Below are 15,921 nucleotides of genomic sequence, written 5' to 3' on the forward strand. Positions count from 1 at the left end.
GTGAGAGGGATCTTGGAGTCTTAGTGGACAACCAGCTAAATATGAGCCAGTAGTGTGCAGCAACAGCCAAAAAAGCTAATGCAATCCTAAATTGTATTAACAGAGGGATACAATCAAGATCAAGGGAGGTACTAATACCACTCTATAAAACCTTAGTAAGACCACACCTAGAGTACTGCATCCAGTTTTGTTCACCACATTATAAAAAACATGGTGAGACTAGAAAAAAGTACAGAGAAGAGCAACCAGGATGATTAGGGGACTGGAGGCAAAAACATACAATGAACGGTTGCAGGAACTGAGCCTGGCTAGTCTAGTAAAGAGAAAGACCAGGGGAGACATGATAGCGGTCTTCCAATATTTGAGGGGCTGCCACAAAGAGGAAGGGGAATCAAGCTATTTTCTAAAGTGCCTGTAGGCCAGACAAGGAATAATGGTTGGAAACTGATCAAGGAGAGATTTAACCTGGAAATAAGGAGAAATTATCTGACAGTTGAGAACAATCAACCCATGGAACAGAAGTTGCCCTCGGAAGTTGTGGGAGCGCCATCACTTGAGACTTTCAAGAAGAAATTGGACTGCCATTTGTCAGAAATGGTGTAGGGTCTCCCATCTGGTCGGAGGGTTGGACTACATGACCTTCAAGGTCCCTTCCAACTCTGATTATCTGTTAATCTGTTAATGTCAGGACCTGGAATGCCATGGACACCTCTACCCCTCCCCTAGAGCTATGGTGACTCATGTTTTATGAGTTGACAAGTGGTCTGTTCTTGCTCTGATTTCACTGATTCTATTTTGAAAATGTCTAAATGGTGACAATCTTGTTGCCAAAGTGGTTTCCATAGCAACTTAATCCCCTGTGAAGGAGGTTTTCCCTTGAGTTGACCTCTTTCAGGTGGCCCCATGGGGGTCTAGTTGGGTCGGTTGACCATTGACAACTTGCAGAATTCTATAAATCACTGAGCAGCCGTCGCTCAGGCAGCAGACGTGGAAAAGAAGGTCTTCCCCTGCCTTGGATGCTCAATCACGTCTAGTGTTCCTTGAGAGGGTGGCAGGGAAGATGGGGCCTAACCGCATCCTGCTCTGATTCAGGCAGAAGATTACCTTGAAGTAATCCTATACAGCTCATAGTCCCCTCTCCCGTTTACCTTCCTGAAGGAGAAAAATATCAAATATAACTTTTTCTTAATAGAAAATATCTCCTAATACGGGGGGAGATCTCAAAATGGGGATGATGAGATCTCTTCAGATGGACTCCAGGTCCCATCATCTCTTGGTCATACTGACTGTGGCTGATGAGAATTAGAGCCATAGGGTCTACTCAAAGAAACAAGGTGGGGGGAGATTGGTAAGATACTACGGCAGTGATGGCTAACCTATGACACGCGTGTCACTCGTGACACGCTGAGGCACTTTGACTGACACGCCTGTTGGTGTGGGAAAACCTGCACATTTAGAGGCTGCCTGTGCTCTGCTCCAATCCCTGCTCCCTGCTTGTTGCGTGGAGGCGTGGTGTCACCGCTGCCGCAAGATCTTTGCAGCAGAGAACCAGTTTTAACCGCCATAAACTGAGGTTTGTCAGTTTCATTACCTCAGGAACGCTACAGGAGGAAAGGAGATCCATGAGGTTCACAGCCCTGTAAGGTGGCCTTCCGATCCCCACATCCTGCACCTGCAGCCCTGAGACCAGGGAGATGAGTTTCACAGCCCTGTGTGATCACCCCAGCCCAGTCCGTCATAAACCAAATTATTGATATTTCTTGAAGTGACACACGACCCGAGGAAGGCTACACTTTTTCCCGATTTTCGACACACCAAGCTGAAAAGGTTAGTCATCACTGTACTACGGTATTTAACCTATTTTTTAGTCTGTTTCAGCAAAGGCTTTCTTTTTTCAAAATAAACTGAAAAGTTGCAATGCCACACTTGCCGTTGTGTATTTATTTATTGTCACCATCATTTCCTTTTGCAAATATTTAAGAGATTTGTGGTATTTATCATCCTTACCCTCCTTAAATATTTGCTAAGGGAAATTCTTCCCATCCATAATGCTTCCCTTTTTGATATAATTTATATAAACAACAAAGACCATGCAGTGTTTAGGTCATTCTTAACAATAACAAGAGGAAAATTTCAGGCAAGCTCCTACCCATTAATCCAGAAGTACTGGAAAATACCCTTGGGTACCGTACTGCACAATATAATTTCAGCAGTTTTACCAAAGAATCATGATTTTTTTAAAAAAGAATGTTGATTCCTGCACATTTTAACTACCCACATTTTACATTTCAAAACAACTGAACCCAAAGGAGAGTAGGGGTCTTCTTCCAGAGGTGCTATTCAGCAGGTTCTGAACAGTTCTGGAGAACTGGTAGCAGAAATTTTGAGTATTTTGGAGAACCACTTCTGACTGGCCCCCCTGGCCTCATCTATTCTCTGCCTCCCATTGAGTTCCAGCTAATCGGCTGGGTCTTCTTTTGTTGCCCTGCAGAGGAGAATGGAGCTGGAAAGCAGGTTAGTGGGGTGGGGAGGGAATGGAGATTTTGCAGTAACCTTCCCCCAGGGGAATGGAGATTTTGCAATATCCTTCCCCTGCCACACCCACCAAGCCACACCACGCCCATCAAGCCGTGCCCACAGAACCAGTAGTAAAAAAATTTGAATCCCACACCACTGTCTTCTTCCATTTGGTTGCAGTATCTCTCGCAGGATGCCTTTGAACTGTCGACAACAATGGTTGAACCTTAACCAAATCACAGAGCTGGAAGGGACTTTGGAGGTCTTCTAGTCCAACCCGCTCTTCAAGCAGGAGACCCTGTACTATATATACCATTTCAGACAAGTGGCTGCCCAATCTGTATGTATGCAACAAAATGTCATTTTAACATTTGCAAATTTGCGTACATTCAAAGTGACAAAGTCTCTCTCTCCATCCAATCTCTCTTTAAAAGCCTCCAGTGATGGGGCACCCAAATAAAATAACCCAGTTGTTGTTGTTGTTGTTGTTGTTGTTGTTGTTGTTGTTGTTGTTGTTGTTGTTGTTGTTGTTGTTGTTGTTGTTGTTATTATTATTATTATTATTATTATTATTATTATTATTAAAACCACATTACTTCCTCGTAGTCGTCAACTAGGTTTTTTATGGGTTAGGGCCACCTGATCCGGGGTTGCCAAAATCCTGGCGGTCGTTAAACAGCCACAGAGAGAGAGGCAGAAAAAACACTCGTCATCCAGGAGTTGGCTATTCGCGAAGGAGACGAAGCCAAAGGCTCGACTGGTCACGTGTCCTTCGGGAGAACCCCTTTCTCCCCTGCGCCGCACAGGACGCTGGGTGGGCGGGGCTAAAATCAAGGGGAGGGGCGTGCGGAGGTATTTAAATCCTAATCTCAACGGTCTCTTTTGAGGGCGGCGAGAGCTGAGGCGGGGAAGTTGGCGACTGACAGAGGGACGAAATAAACGCGGGAGGGGGGTGTCTTCTGTGGGATCCTATAACCGGGAAGAGGAAGACTGAGAGGGACGAAATAAGTGCCCGGGGTGGGGAAGTCCTCTGAGGTGCATAACGGATATGAAGAGGGGGTGTCTTAAAAGCATGAAAACTTGGTGGGTGACTTTCGCCCAGTCGCTCTCTTGTCAGCCCAACTCTCCTCACGGCGTGGCTATGCGGGAAATAGGAGGAGGAAGGAGTATGAGGACCGTTTGCCTCCTTGAGTTACTTCGAAAGCAATAAAGGCGGGATAAAAATAAAATAAACGTCACCCATTTCATGAGGCGTTGACAAAGTCTGAGGGAGCGTTGACATGGCTCATTGCGGCGGGATCCACGTTGTGAGGCGGGCCTGCTCCTTGATCTGAGAAGCCTGTCATAAAAGAGGCTAATTGGGAAGGAGAGTGAGAGGAGAAAACAGGGAAAGTGGAATGGGTAGTGGTGGTGGTGGATAATGGCTGGTGGGGGACCTTACCTGGGGGAAAGAAGAGAATTAGGTGGAGGGTGAAGTCTGAGAGGACAAGGTCAGTATAGAGAAAACAGTGAGAGGAAGTCCCAAAGGTGTTTTTTCAAGAGGCACTGGATGGTGGGGAATGGAAGGATCCAGTCAGAGCTGAAGAAGCTTCTTGGGTGAGAAGCCAAACTTCTTTAAAAAAACAACAACCCAGAAAGTCCAGTTGCTTCTTGAAAAAATACCTTTGGGACAACCATGATCTGGATGACTGAAAATCTCCATAGACATTCAGTGAGGGGAAGGGTGGAGGAAGAGGAGAAAATAAGAATACAAGTGCCAGTTCACTGAACCTTACTATCCCTCTGAGAACATGATATCACAGGAATGTTTAAATTAAATTTAGATGCTGCTCCTCTCACTTTTAAGGTGATGGGGAGGGGGTTACAGACAGTTAAAAGATAAATACAAAAGTTATAATTTTAGTTTTTAGTATAAAAAGTTATAAATGTAGTATGTCGGTAATTGAATACTGGCTGAGGATGATGTGACTGGTAGTCCTATACCATATATCTGCAAAGTGCCCAGAGTGGAGGAAGCTATTTATGGTATCCTGATAGTGCCTCCAATTTGAAGTATCTTCTGAAATGAAAAATTTAGAGTAGAGTAGAATTGCCTGGAGATACCAGTAGAAGGAGGAAGAGTTTACTGGCAGAGAATTTGGAGTGGTTTTCAGTAGAAAATGGGTATTTGTTCATTTTCAGGTGGAGAAAGTAAAATCCTGAAAGATAATGAGTTAGAATTGGGAATTAGAATTTAGAAATAGCAGGTCCCTTCCTTCCTCCTTTCCAAATAATAAAGGAATTGATCAGCAATTAAAACTTTTAACATTTAAATTAATATTGTAGAGCAAACTAGTGACTCTTCCTGTGTTTGTTTCTGTGTTTTGGACTGTGAAATTCCATGAACTCAGTGCATAGAATGCGCAACAATCTAGGTGAAATCCATGGGCGCTACAGCTGCTTTTTGTCTTCTAATGCTTTGTGGAATAATTCAGCAGCAGGATGCAAGCAATCTTCTGAACTTCATACCAAGAAAAACAGTGAAATATCAGTGTAAGCATCTTGCTGAATCTGTTATTAAAAACTGTACAGAAATATGTGTTCAACAGGACAATTTCTTATTAAATATGGCCTTCATCACATGTGTATTATGGAAATTAAACAGAATTGCTTTGTGCAAATATAACCAAATAGGGCAGACTCTTTACGATGAATAAAAATTGAATAGTTATCTTGCATTAATGTATAGTCTGTGAATTTTCAAAAATATCTGGCTTATCCCTATCAAAAACTGTGCTAGACTGATTTTTGAGCCAACTACAATATAATGCTTATATTGAGAGCTCCTGAAACTTTATAAATGGACTTATCCAACTTTCCTCACTAGGAAATCTGAACTTCTTTCAAGATTATTTTTTTATGCAAAACTGAGGTTTGGCCAATAAAATACCACTATACAGTATTATGATAATATACTTGTGCTATCAATTTTCTTTTTTTTCACATTTATAAGCCAGTTTTCCATTTAAAAGTGCCTGCTGCAATGGCCAACATTTCAAAGCAAAAAGGAAGTAATGCAAGAGAATTCCATATGTGAAAACTGAAACTAGAAACTCAGTTTTTTTAAGCTGTGTAAAGATTTTATTTAATTCAGGATCATATTTAACAACACCTAAGATTTAAAGCATTCCTTTCTTTTTTTAAAGCTGAAAATCTAAAGGTATTTGAGAAGCAAGGACTGTCCAATTTTTCTACTCTTTTGCTGAGTGAAGAAACAAATACTTTATATGCTGGAGTCAAAGATTATATCCTTGTTTTGGATTTAAATGACATTTCTAAAGAAATATCCAGAGTAAGTATTTTAAAATTCTCATGTATCTTTCTACTGAAAACTTGTGTTTACATTCAGTAAAGTTCTTTATATTACTTGACACTATTTATCCCTGTAATTCGGTAGTGCCTACTTTAACCAACATAAATTCCCTGTAATGTCATAGACCTTTGTTTTCTAATCCCATCAGTAGGAAAGCTTTAGCAGGATGTAATTTTAAAAAGTGCAAAGCATATCCTCAGTCACCAAGAAGTGGAACCTCTTGAATCTAGTATACTACTAAAACTCTGTCTGAGTGAAACATTGTATCATGGGGCAACAAGGAATGTGTTTCCCATGGTTTTTATCCAGAAAAGGATTCGTGACTGGAAGGGGCCCAGCCTGGGGGGCGGGGATATAGGGCTTCTGGCACCTGTCACTTCACACCACCCTTCCCACTAAATATTTAAGACCAAATGAGAAATTTAGTCTGGTTTTGTTGGATTGAACACTCAGTATTTCATAGTGCTTGATGCAACACAAGTGCACCAAACTGATAATGTTAGGTGACTATGGCCAGAGGTCCACAACCTGAACATTCATATCCTGATCACACTTCCTGCTTTGGTAGTTCCTATTGTCACCTATGTTCCATTGAACAGTTTCCTGGCATCTTCCCACTAAACCTGTTTGTGAGAGAGCTAAAGAGCTGTCATAACCTGTGCTGATCTTTGGATAATTAAACATTTTTGGAAGTAATTACGATAATACCACTTCTGTTCAAGAAGCAAAGAGATGAGACATGCAAGATTGATGGGAAATATTTCAATCTCATTGGAGATAAAAACTTTTAAAAATGTCTAAAAGTTATTTCAGATATTAAAATACACTGCTCAAAAAAATAAAGGGAACACTTAAACAACACAATGTAACTCCAAGTCAATCACACTTCTATGAAATCAAACTGTCCACTTAGGTAGCAACACTGAATGATAATCAATTTCACATGCTGTTGTGCAAATGGAATAGACAACAGGTGGAAAGCATAGGCAGTTAGCAAGACATCCCCAATAAAGGAGTGGTTCTGCAGGTGGTGACCACAGGCCACTTCTCAGTTCCTATGCTTTCTGGCTGATGGTTGGGTCACTTTTGAAGGCTGGCGGTGCTTTCACTCTAGTGGTAGCATGAGACAGAGTCTACAACCCACACAAGTAGCTCAGGTAGTGCAGCTCATCCAGGATGGCACATCAATGCGAGCTGTGGCAAGAAAGTTTGCTGAGTCTGTCAGCGTTGTGTCCAGAGCATGGAGGCGCTACCAGGAGACAGGCCAGTACATCAAGAGACGTGGAGGAGTGTGGTGGTCTCCCATGGAAAGAATGAGACACAAGCGTGTGTACTCGGGATGGGAGCCCAGAATAAATTCCAGTGCTTCCTTTTATTGAGAATTTAGTACTTAGTAAGCAAAATTACATTGTGGATTACAAGTTACATTGTGGATTACAATAATCAGAAATAGTACAGACTTGTTTGCAGTTGTCTGAGCTGCTTAATTGTTTCTGGTGTTTGCTTTTAATTTCCTTGCATTATCTCAGTGACCTTTAGGCAGACATGTATGTATAAAGCATTAGATTAATCATTACTTGAACCCAAGCCAAAGTTTATTCCCACATCTCCCCTGTTTTAGTTTTTTGATGATTGCGGATGCCTCGGTAGCTTTTCGCCATCTGTAACAGCAGTTCTCCTTCCGGAGGCTTCACCCGACACATTCCTAAAAGTCCAGGGAGACATTGGATAATACAGCATGCACAAAGAGCATATAAAAAGCAACATCACTCCAACAATTAGGTGACGAATCCATGAACCATTTGGCAACCAGGACCAAAGTGCAGACCACACGTCCAGTCCCTCACCCTCCGATTGTAATGGATTCTCCTTCAGGGTTTGTTCCATATGCTGTATAGTAGCTGTAATGTTTGGAGAATAATCAGAGATACATGCAACAATGCGTATGAATCACAGCGCAAACTCCCCTTGCGCAGCCAGAATAGTATCCACCGCATATCTGGTTTGAAGGACAAAGTCACTAATTTTGCCTTGCTCTTCTTCAAGCAGCCTTAGCGTTTTAATGGTGTCTTTAAACATAGTAACTGTCCAATTGTTTAAACGATGCAAATCTCTATAGTTCATCATGACTCCTAAAGGAGGAATAACTTCCCTTGATATCTGTGTCCAGTAGTCATGAGTCAAAACAGAGTTTACCTCCGTTGCAGAACGCGCATTGCGGATATGAGCAGTCCCCAAAGATTTTTGAATGAAATGAGATGGAATTACTTTCGCAAAGGTGCAGACTCCTTTCCATCGTACTGGCATGCGATCATAGGCCATCCGTCCACACAGCAACCATAAATTTGCTCCCAGGAGATGACCAACCTTATTTGGCTCAGCATAGATTAATTTTTCAAAGGATTCCATTAACATAGCCAAATAAGTGGACGATGGCATTTCATTCGCACATTTGGGCAACTGGTTTTCTCTCGTGGTGGGACAACATGTGGCAGGAATATATGGACACCCATTTTCATTTATCAAATATGTGATATCATATCGAGAAATGTTATGTACAAAGTAGGTGAGATTTTTAGTTTTCATGTCATTCGAATAAACCCGACTTCCATTGCTAATAACAATTGTTTTGTTGCAAAATGGATATGTCCCCAAGTAAGTCATATTCTCTACCGTCTCATTGTGGGTCCAACAGATACCCGCCACCTCTTGGATCCGGCTTCCAAGGTGTAAGGTATTTATGTTACTTGTAGTCCAACTGCTAGACCACGTCCCCGAACAACCATAGCATTGTCCCTTATACCAGTCACCTTCGCCAGAGGTACTGCAACCATTGGAAGCCCTGATGTTTTGTGAGTTGGCATGTGCATACATATCCAACAATCAGTTTTATTATGAAGGTTTGCTAGCTTCCCGTGTCCTGGATCAACATGTTTCTTTTCCATTCCCCCAAATCCATCCCCTTGCCCCTTTGGCTGATGATAAGGACGCACACAGCGAGCAGGAACCCAAACAACTGTCCCCTCATCTTCAACAGCAGCGTATCCTCGGCCCCAAGTTATCAGCGGGACAGGTCCTCTCCACGTTGGATCTGGTAGTCTCCTATACCGAACTTTCGGTCTTGGCGTACCTGCAGAAGGGGAGGAAGCAAAATGCCTACTGGCTGCCGTAGCAGCGGAGATCCTGTCATGTTTAAAAATTTAAAGTATATAATGTAATATTAAGAATGTTTTGTATGTAAGGCAAGCCATATCCATCCACTTCCCCGTTTTTGTTTTTATGTGAAGGAGTGTTATACAGACTAGAAGTTGGCTCAATGTGGCCTAATTGTAGCTGCTCAGCTACCAATTGATGTAAAGCTATAAGCTTTTCCTTTGGAACTGGCCATTGGTCAATCCAAACTGGCTGAGAGGTTAACAATTGTAATTTTTTCATTATCCAATAACAATTTTTGTGCGGAACTGTGACAGTAAATCTCTACCCCACAAGTTTATATGCAGGGGCAACACAAGAGGTTGAATCCTTGCAGTCTCGCCAGTTTCTCTATGCAATGCCTTCAACCAATGTACACTACTTCTTGCAAACTGCATACCACCCACTCCACGAACAGCCGGAGAGTCCTCAAGTGCCCATTCATTTGGCCATTCCTTTGGCGTATCACAGAGACATCTGCTCCGAATCTATAAGGCCAGAAAATGATTTTTCTTGAATTTCAATTGTCATTTTAGGTTGGTCTGTAGTCAATTTTTTTTCAGCGCTAGCAATTCTGCAGCAACTGGAGAACTGGCCATTTCAGTGGACCCAAAACCGCCAGTTCGTGGGATCCCAATTAAAGGATTCATAGGAATGTATGGAAGCAATAATAATTGGGCAATAGAGTCACCGCCATTAATGATGCAGGAGTATCAGTGTATAATTGTACCTTAATAACCCTTTATAATCTTGATCAATAACCCTGGAATAACAAAAACCCTTTTTCTGATGCAGAAGACATGGGAAGTACCAATCCCACTGTTTTTTCTGGCAGTGGCCCATGCAAATGAGTGTCCTCAATGTACACTTGATTAGAAAAGTCACATCAATTGAGTTCAACATTTTTAAACCCAAACCTGCACTCCCAGTAATTGCAGGCGATGCTTTTGTGACAGTTTTGGGAGCGGGGCTAGCTGCACGCCCCAAATTTAGTTTCCGAATTTTGATTTTGATCAGAGCGACATTGATTTGCCCAATGAAACCCTTTTTTGCATTTCAGACAGACAGACTTTGGGCGAACGTCCCTATTTTTGATTTTGTTAAATGCCATCCCCCCCCCCCAGGGGATCGGCACTGGGCTTTAAAATGGCCAGGCTTCCCACAATTAAAACAATTCCCTGTAGGTTTCATCCCTTTTGTAATGCCATAGCCAAAGTCTCCATGTTGTAAGCCTGAGAACCCACCACTGCACATGCCTTTAACAGATCAGCCAGAGTAACCTCACCTCTAGCCACCAAAGGCTGTAAGATACGCTTGCAGTCAGCGTTTGCATTTTCGACTGCCAATTTCAGCAAAAGTTCCTTTGCTGCTTCCTCATTAGAGATTTGCCTGGTAATAGCCAATTGTAGCCTTTCCACAAAATCATTATAAGACTCAGATGCTGTTTGCTTAATTTGAGAAAAAGACCGTGCCGGGGTTCCCACATCCTGGATGCGGGACAACGCCCCAAGGACAGCTGCCATAACCACGGGAAATACGTGATCAGGCAAATTAGCAGCTTGATCAGCAGTGGATTCAAACAAGCCTGCCCCATAGATTTGGTCTGGCATATACAGCACCCCCAAATTCCGTCCTCTAGTGATAGCTTCCCTTTGATATTCTGAATCAAAAACCACATACTGAGTAGAGCTCAATATCATTCTCATTAAATCTTTCCAGTCACTAGGAATCATGCGTGAGGTAGCCAAACTTGTCAGGAGACCCTTTGTAAAGGGACTTTGAATACCATAATCTTTAACTGCTTTCTTAATTTTCCTAAGTACTGCTAAAGGAATCGGAACCCATTCAGCCTGCATGTTGCCTTGAGCATCCACTTGCCTATTAACTGGAAACAAATTCATCTGGGGAATCTCATCAGGCTCTAATTTCCCCTCATTGAAAGCCTGATGCATCATTGCTTGAACTTTTCCCATTTTTGGTTGGATTTTATCATCCACAGGCGCTGTTGGGGGTGAGAAAACACACTCCAGTTTTGAAGTCAGAGGGTGCAACACAACTCCTTTATAAGGAGGAGGTTCTACTAAAGTTTTTAAAAGAGGTTGTTGCTGGGTCTCTAAAGCAGTCATAACAACCTTCCAATATATCAAAATTTCAGCTGTTGCCCGTGGCTCTTCATGAAGGATAATTCCAATTCTCCTCCACATGTCTAACTTTAAAGAGCCTCTCTCTGAGTACCAGGAGCATTGCTGCCAGATCTCTTGCAGCAGCTGTTTCACATTACCTTTTGAAATAACTATTTGCTCCCCCCCCAGAGGGTTTAAAGATTAAGAAATTTGTCCTGACTAACTTCAGCAGCTCACTAACATGACGTTCCTGTGGCTGAGAAAGTTTTCCCCCATGTTCCCTGAAAAATCCTATTGTCCAGCAATAGTTAAGTACGTACTTTACCTGTTCCAGGCGAGGAAACACGGAGGTCCGGACACGTACCACCTGCAGTGGATCACGTTGGGGTCACCACTTGTGGTGGTCTCCCATGGAAAGAATGAGACACAAGCGTGTGTACTCGGGATGGGAGCCCAGAATAAATTCCAGTGCTTCTTTTTATTGAGAATTTAGTACTTAGTAAGCAAAATTATATTGTGGATTACAATAATTAGAAATGGTACAGACTTGTTTGCAGTTGTCTGAGCTGCTTAATTGTTTCTGGTGTTTGCTTTTAATTTCCTTGCATTATCTCAGTGACCTTTAGGCAGACATGTATGTATAAAGCATTAGATTAATCATTACTTGAACCCAAGCCAAAGTTTATTCCCACAGAGGAGCCGTAGGAGGCCAACAACCCAGCATCAGGACCACTACCTCCGCCTTTGTGCAAAGAGGGACAGTAGGAGCACTATCAGAGCCCTGCAAAATGACCTCCAGCAGGCCACAAATATGCATGTGGCTGCTCAAATGGTCAGAAACAGACTCCATGAGGGTGGTATGAGGGCCCGACGTCCACAGGTGGGGGTTGTGCTTACAACCCAACACCGTGCAGGATGTTTGGCATTTGCCAGAGAACACCAAGATTGGCAAATTCACCACTGGTGCCCTGTGCTCTTCACAGATGAAAGCAGGCTCACACTGTGCACATGTGACAGATGTGACAGGGTCTAGAGATGCTGTGGAGAATGTTCTGCTGCCTGCAACATCCTCCAGCATGACCGGTTTGGCAGTGGGTCAGTAATGGTGTGGGGTGGCATTTCTTTAGGGGGCCGCACAGCCCTCCATGTGCTCGCCAGAGGTAGCCTCACTGCGATTAGGTACCGAGATGAGATCCTCAGACCCCTTGTGAGACCACATGCTGGTGCGGTTGGCCCTGGGTTCCGCCTAATGCAAGACAATTGTTAAGCCTGGATTCCCCAACGGGTGTTAAGGAAAACAAACTAAACAGAATGTGCAGTGAAGTCAGATAGGAAGACAGGTAAATGTGTGAGATAAGCCTTCTCGTTAACACGCAGTAAAAATACAGATACGCTTGTGCTATCAAAATTATAATTTATTCCATTTAAGAATTATAGCATAGTCATTATAAACAGTCCATTAGTCAAATACCAAATTCAGTCAAGTCTTGTCGAGGATACTCTAATTGCAAAGTCCGTGTCGAATAGCCAGTGTCAGTACACATATAATAAATCTGTCCAAAACTTATCTTCTCTCCGTTGAGAAATATCTTCAAAGTAATCCAACACTTCTTCTCCTCCCGATCCAGCAAGAACGCAGTCTTCAATAAGCCAGCCAGTAAGAGCCAGAGAGTGCCTTGCTGCTTATATAGTACTTTTACAGCTGCACCCTTAATTACATTTCTTTAGCTTAAAGTCACATACACTTTATCTGACAAACCATGATTCATCATTTTATTATCTTTACCCAAAACAGTTAGGGTAAAACAATGTTATCCCTAACAACAATGCTAGACCTCCTGTGGCTGGAGTGTGTCAGCAGTTCCTGCAAGACGAAGGCATTGATTCTATGGACTGGCCCGCCCATTCCCCAGACCTGAATCCAATTGAGCATATCTGGGACATCATGTCTCGCTCCATCCACCAACGCCACGTTGCACCACAGACTGTCCAGGAGTTGGGGGATGCTTTAGTCCAGGTGTGGGAGGAGATCCCTCAGGAGACCATCCACTACCTCATCAGGAGCATGCCCAGGCATTGTAGGGAGGTCATACAGGCACGTGGAGGCCACACACACTACTGAGCCTCATTTTGACTTGTTTTAAGGACATTACATCAAAGTTGGATCAGCCTGTAGTGTTTTTTTGCACTTTAATTTTGAGTGTAACTCCAAATCCAGACCTCCCTGGGTTGCTAAATTTGATTTCAATTGATAATTTTTGTGTGATTTTGTTGTCAGCACATTCAACTATGTAATGAACAAAGTATTTAATAAGAATATTTCATTCATTCAGATCTAGGATGTCTTATTTTTGTGTTCCCTTTATTTTTTTGAGCAGTGTATAAGCATTGATGCTAAAGAAGATAAATTGCTATAGAGCAGGGTGTGAAATTCTCACTCATGGAAAGTATAGAGACTGACAAACAGACTATATTCATAATAATCACAGCCTGATTCAATGCTGATGAAGCACCCAAAAAATCAAAATCATTTTTTGCATTTCCTTTTGCTTCCATTGGCCATCCCTGCTTCCATAATTTCTGTTCTAAAACGCAATTGGTCCCATATAGTTCATCTCAGCAACTGACAGAGAAGCTATTTTTTAATCAGATTATCTAGCCTAATGACTACTTACTTTCACTTGGCAGTAATTGTCAGGGTATCATTTGCTATTTGGCCATTTTTTTGCTAACAATACTAGAAAATGAAGCTATCTGTGCTCAAACAGGAAATTAGAGGTGAACTAATTAAGACCTACGAGGTTAAGCAAGTCCTGTTGGGCATTATATTTCCATTGATTTTGAGTTGGCTTTTTAGTTTTGATTTCATAGAACGGACCTAAGGCCCTTCATTATTTGCAAATTACCTTCTCAGGCTTCTGGCAAAAACTTGCTACCTTCTCTCATTGAGGGGAAATGAAGGAGCAGGCAGAGAAGGATAATCTTACCTATTTGTTCTTGCCAATTGCCAATATGCATCTCCAGGGTTCCTGGAACTCCTACTACTACTGAAAAGAAAAGCATGGCCACACCATCCTGGGTTTATAGGATATTGTTTCCCCCCTTCCCATCTAGTCCCTTGGCAATTGTTAGAAAGAGAACAGAAATTGGAGCAGAGAGGCACAGCTGAGAGATAAAACTACTGTAGATTCAAAAAAATGTTTGTCTCAGAAAAATACTCCGTCTAAATATGTAGCCATTTGTAGTCTAAGATCATTGAGTCTGATATCATCCTGGCCCTAAAATCTTAATACTTGGATTTTATGTGTTAACCATCCTATAGGAAGAGGATATGCCTAACTAAAGAAACTGGCTAGAAGCAATAGCATTGGCTCAGCATTTTTACTTTATGGAAGATTTTAATATGTTCATTTGCCTGTTTTGATTCCTTAGGTATCCTGGTTTGCTTCAGAGGATAGTAAGCTTCAATGTCTTCGCAAAGGAAAAACCAAGGTGTGCTTTGATGTAAATATTAAATTGATTTCTGGGATAGATTTGTTATAGAAATGGCTATATTATCGTATAAATTAAGAAATTGAGGTGTTGTGTTACTAATACTGCTGCACCAAAAGAGTAAGAAGTTAATGCTTTTTCTTTTCCCATTTACCCTCTACTTTTCCTCCTTTATTTTCCCATTATTTACAGTTTTCTTTGTACTTCTGTATTGTATATTTTGATAAACTAATGTGGGAAGAATTATCCTTCTGGGTTCAGTTCCAAGTGGGAAAAAAGATACTGGAAACATGGAGGCTGTTTGGAAAGATGGTTTAATGGTGGACAGGACCACATGGCTTGGAGCTCCAAAGTGAAAAGGACAATCACATGCTTCAAGATGTTGGGTGAAGGAAAAGAAAGGGACAAGATGCTGAGAGATCCTTAGTTTTATACCCTCTGTTGGGCCCCACCTTAGTTTTTCCTGTTCCTGTGTAAGAAATGTATCCCATTGGCTGTCAGACTCCCGGGGCAGGAGTCTAGATAACTTTGTAGGCTTTGTCTGGAGTGGACCACCGTGGCTTCATCAGAGTGCTGGCTGATACAATCTTCCCAGGCCATGTGGTGAGATGGGTAGAGGGCTTTGTTATGTAGAATACTCTGGCCCATTAACAAAGGTGGGAGTGAGCTTCTGCTTCTGAGGTAAGTTTCTGCTTCTGAGTTTCTACTTCTCTTTTTAGGGGAAATATTCTGCCTTTTTAGTATATCCTAAAATATTTCATTTTCCTAGGAGAGGGGTGGGTGCTAACTTTCTACACTAATATCAAAATACTAGGGTTAAATTGATTTTAACAATTTCATTTACTGAGAAGAAATGTGAAATGTGAATTGAAACCTCAAGCAGAAATTACTTGGGAACGCTAATAAAATAGTGGGGGATTTGATGGGAATTGTCCTTGTAAGAGATGACTAGATTTGAGCCAAATGGAGGGGTCAAATGCATCATCAGTCTCAAACCCCTTTGAAGATCCAAGTCCAGCCCACCTTGAATTCTATTGACCCTTATCACCCTCCAACTTGCTTCAGCTTTTAGTAGTTCAGATTCTAGTAGACAGCTTAAGCTTGCAACAAACCTTTGTGTTCATTTAAACTGCCTGGACTCCTGATTTCCTTTGTTTGATAGTCCTGCTCGTCAAGCTAGTATCTGTGATAGTGTGATTGGCCAATATATAAAAGAACCTGCCATCAGCAGTCCTGTAATAATGT

General features: G+C 42.0%; 1 protein-coding gene across 2 annotated transcripts in view; it reads left to right on the plus strand.

Moving 5' to 3' along the window:
- The first annotated feature begins 4,905 nt into the window (after nt 1-4,905).
- LOC113422304 (semaphorin-4E-like) overlaps nt 4,906-15,921 on the plus strand; it is a 42,541-nt gene continuing 31,525 nt past the window's right edge. For both annotated transcript variants that reach the window (XM_087951632.1, XM_087951640.1), the window contains exons 1-3: nt 4,906-5,049; nt 5,703-5,848; nt 14,617-14,676. In XM_087951632.1, coding sequence (XP_087807758.1) covers nt 4,941-5,049; nt 5,703-5,848; nt 14,617-14,676 — 315 coding nt within the window. In that variant the 5' untranslated portion in view covers nt 4,906-4,940. The remainder of the gene's footprint in view (nt 5,050-5,702; nt 5,849-14,616; nt 14,677-15,921) is intronic.

Source organism: Notechis scutatus, chromosome 1 (genome assembly GCF_049901735.1).
Source record: "Notechis scutatus isolate UNSWTSFEM ecotype Mainland chromosome 1, rNotScu1.2, whole genome shotgun sequence".
In the NCBI taxonomy this organism is placed as follows: Eukaryota; Metazoa; Chordata; class Lepidosauria; order Squamata; family Elapidae; genus Notechis; species Notechis scutatus.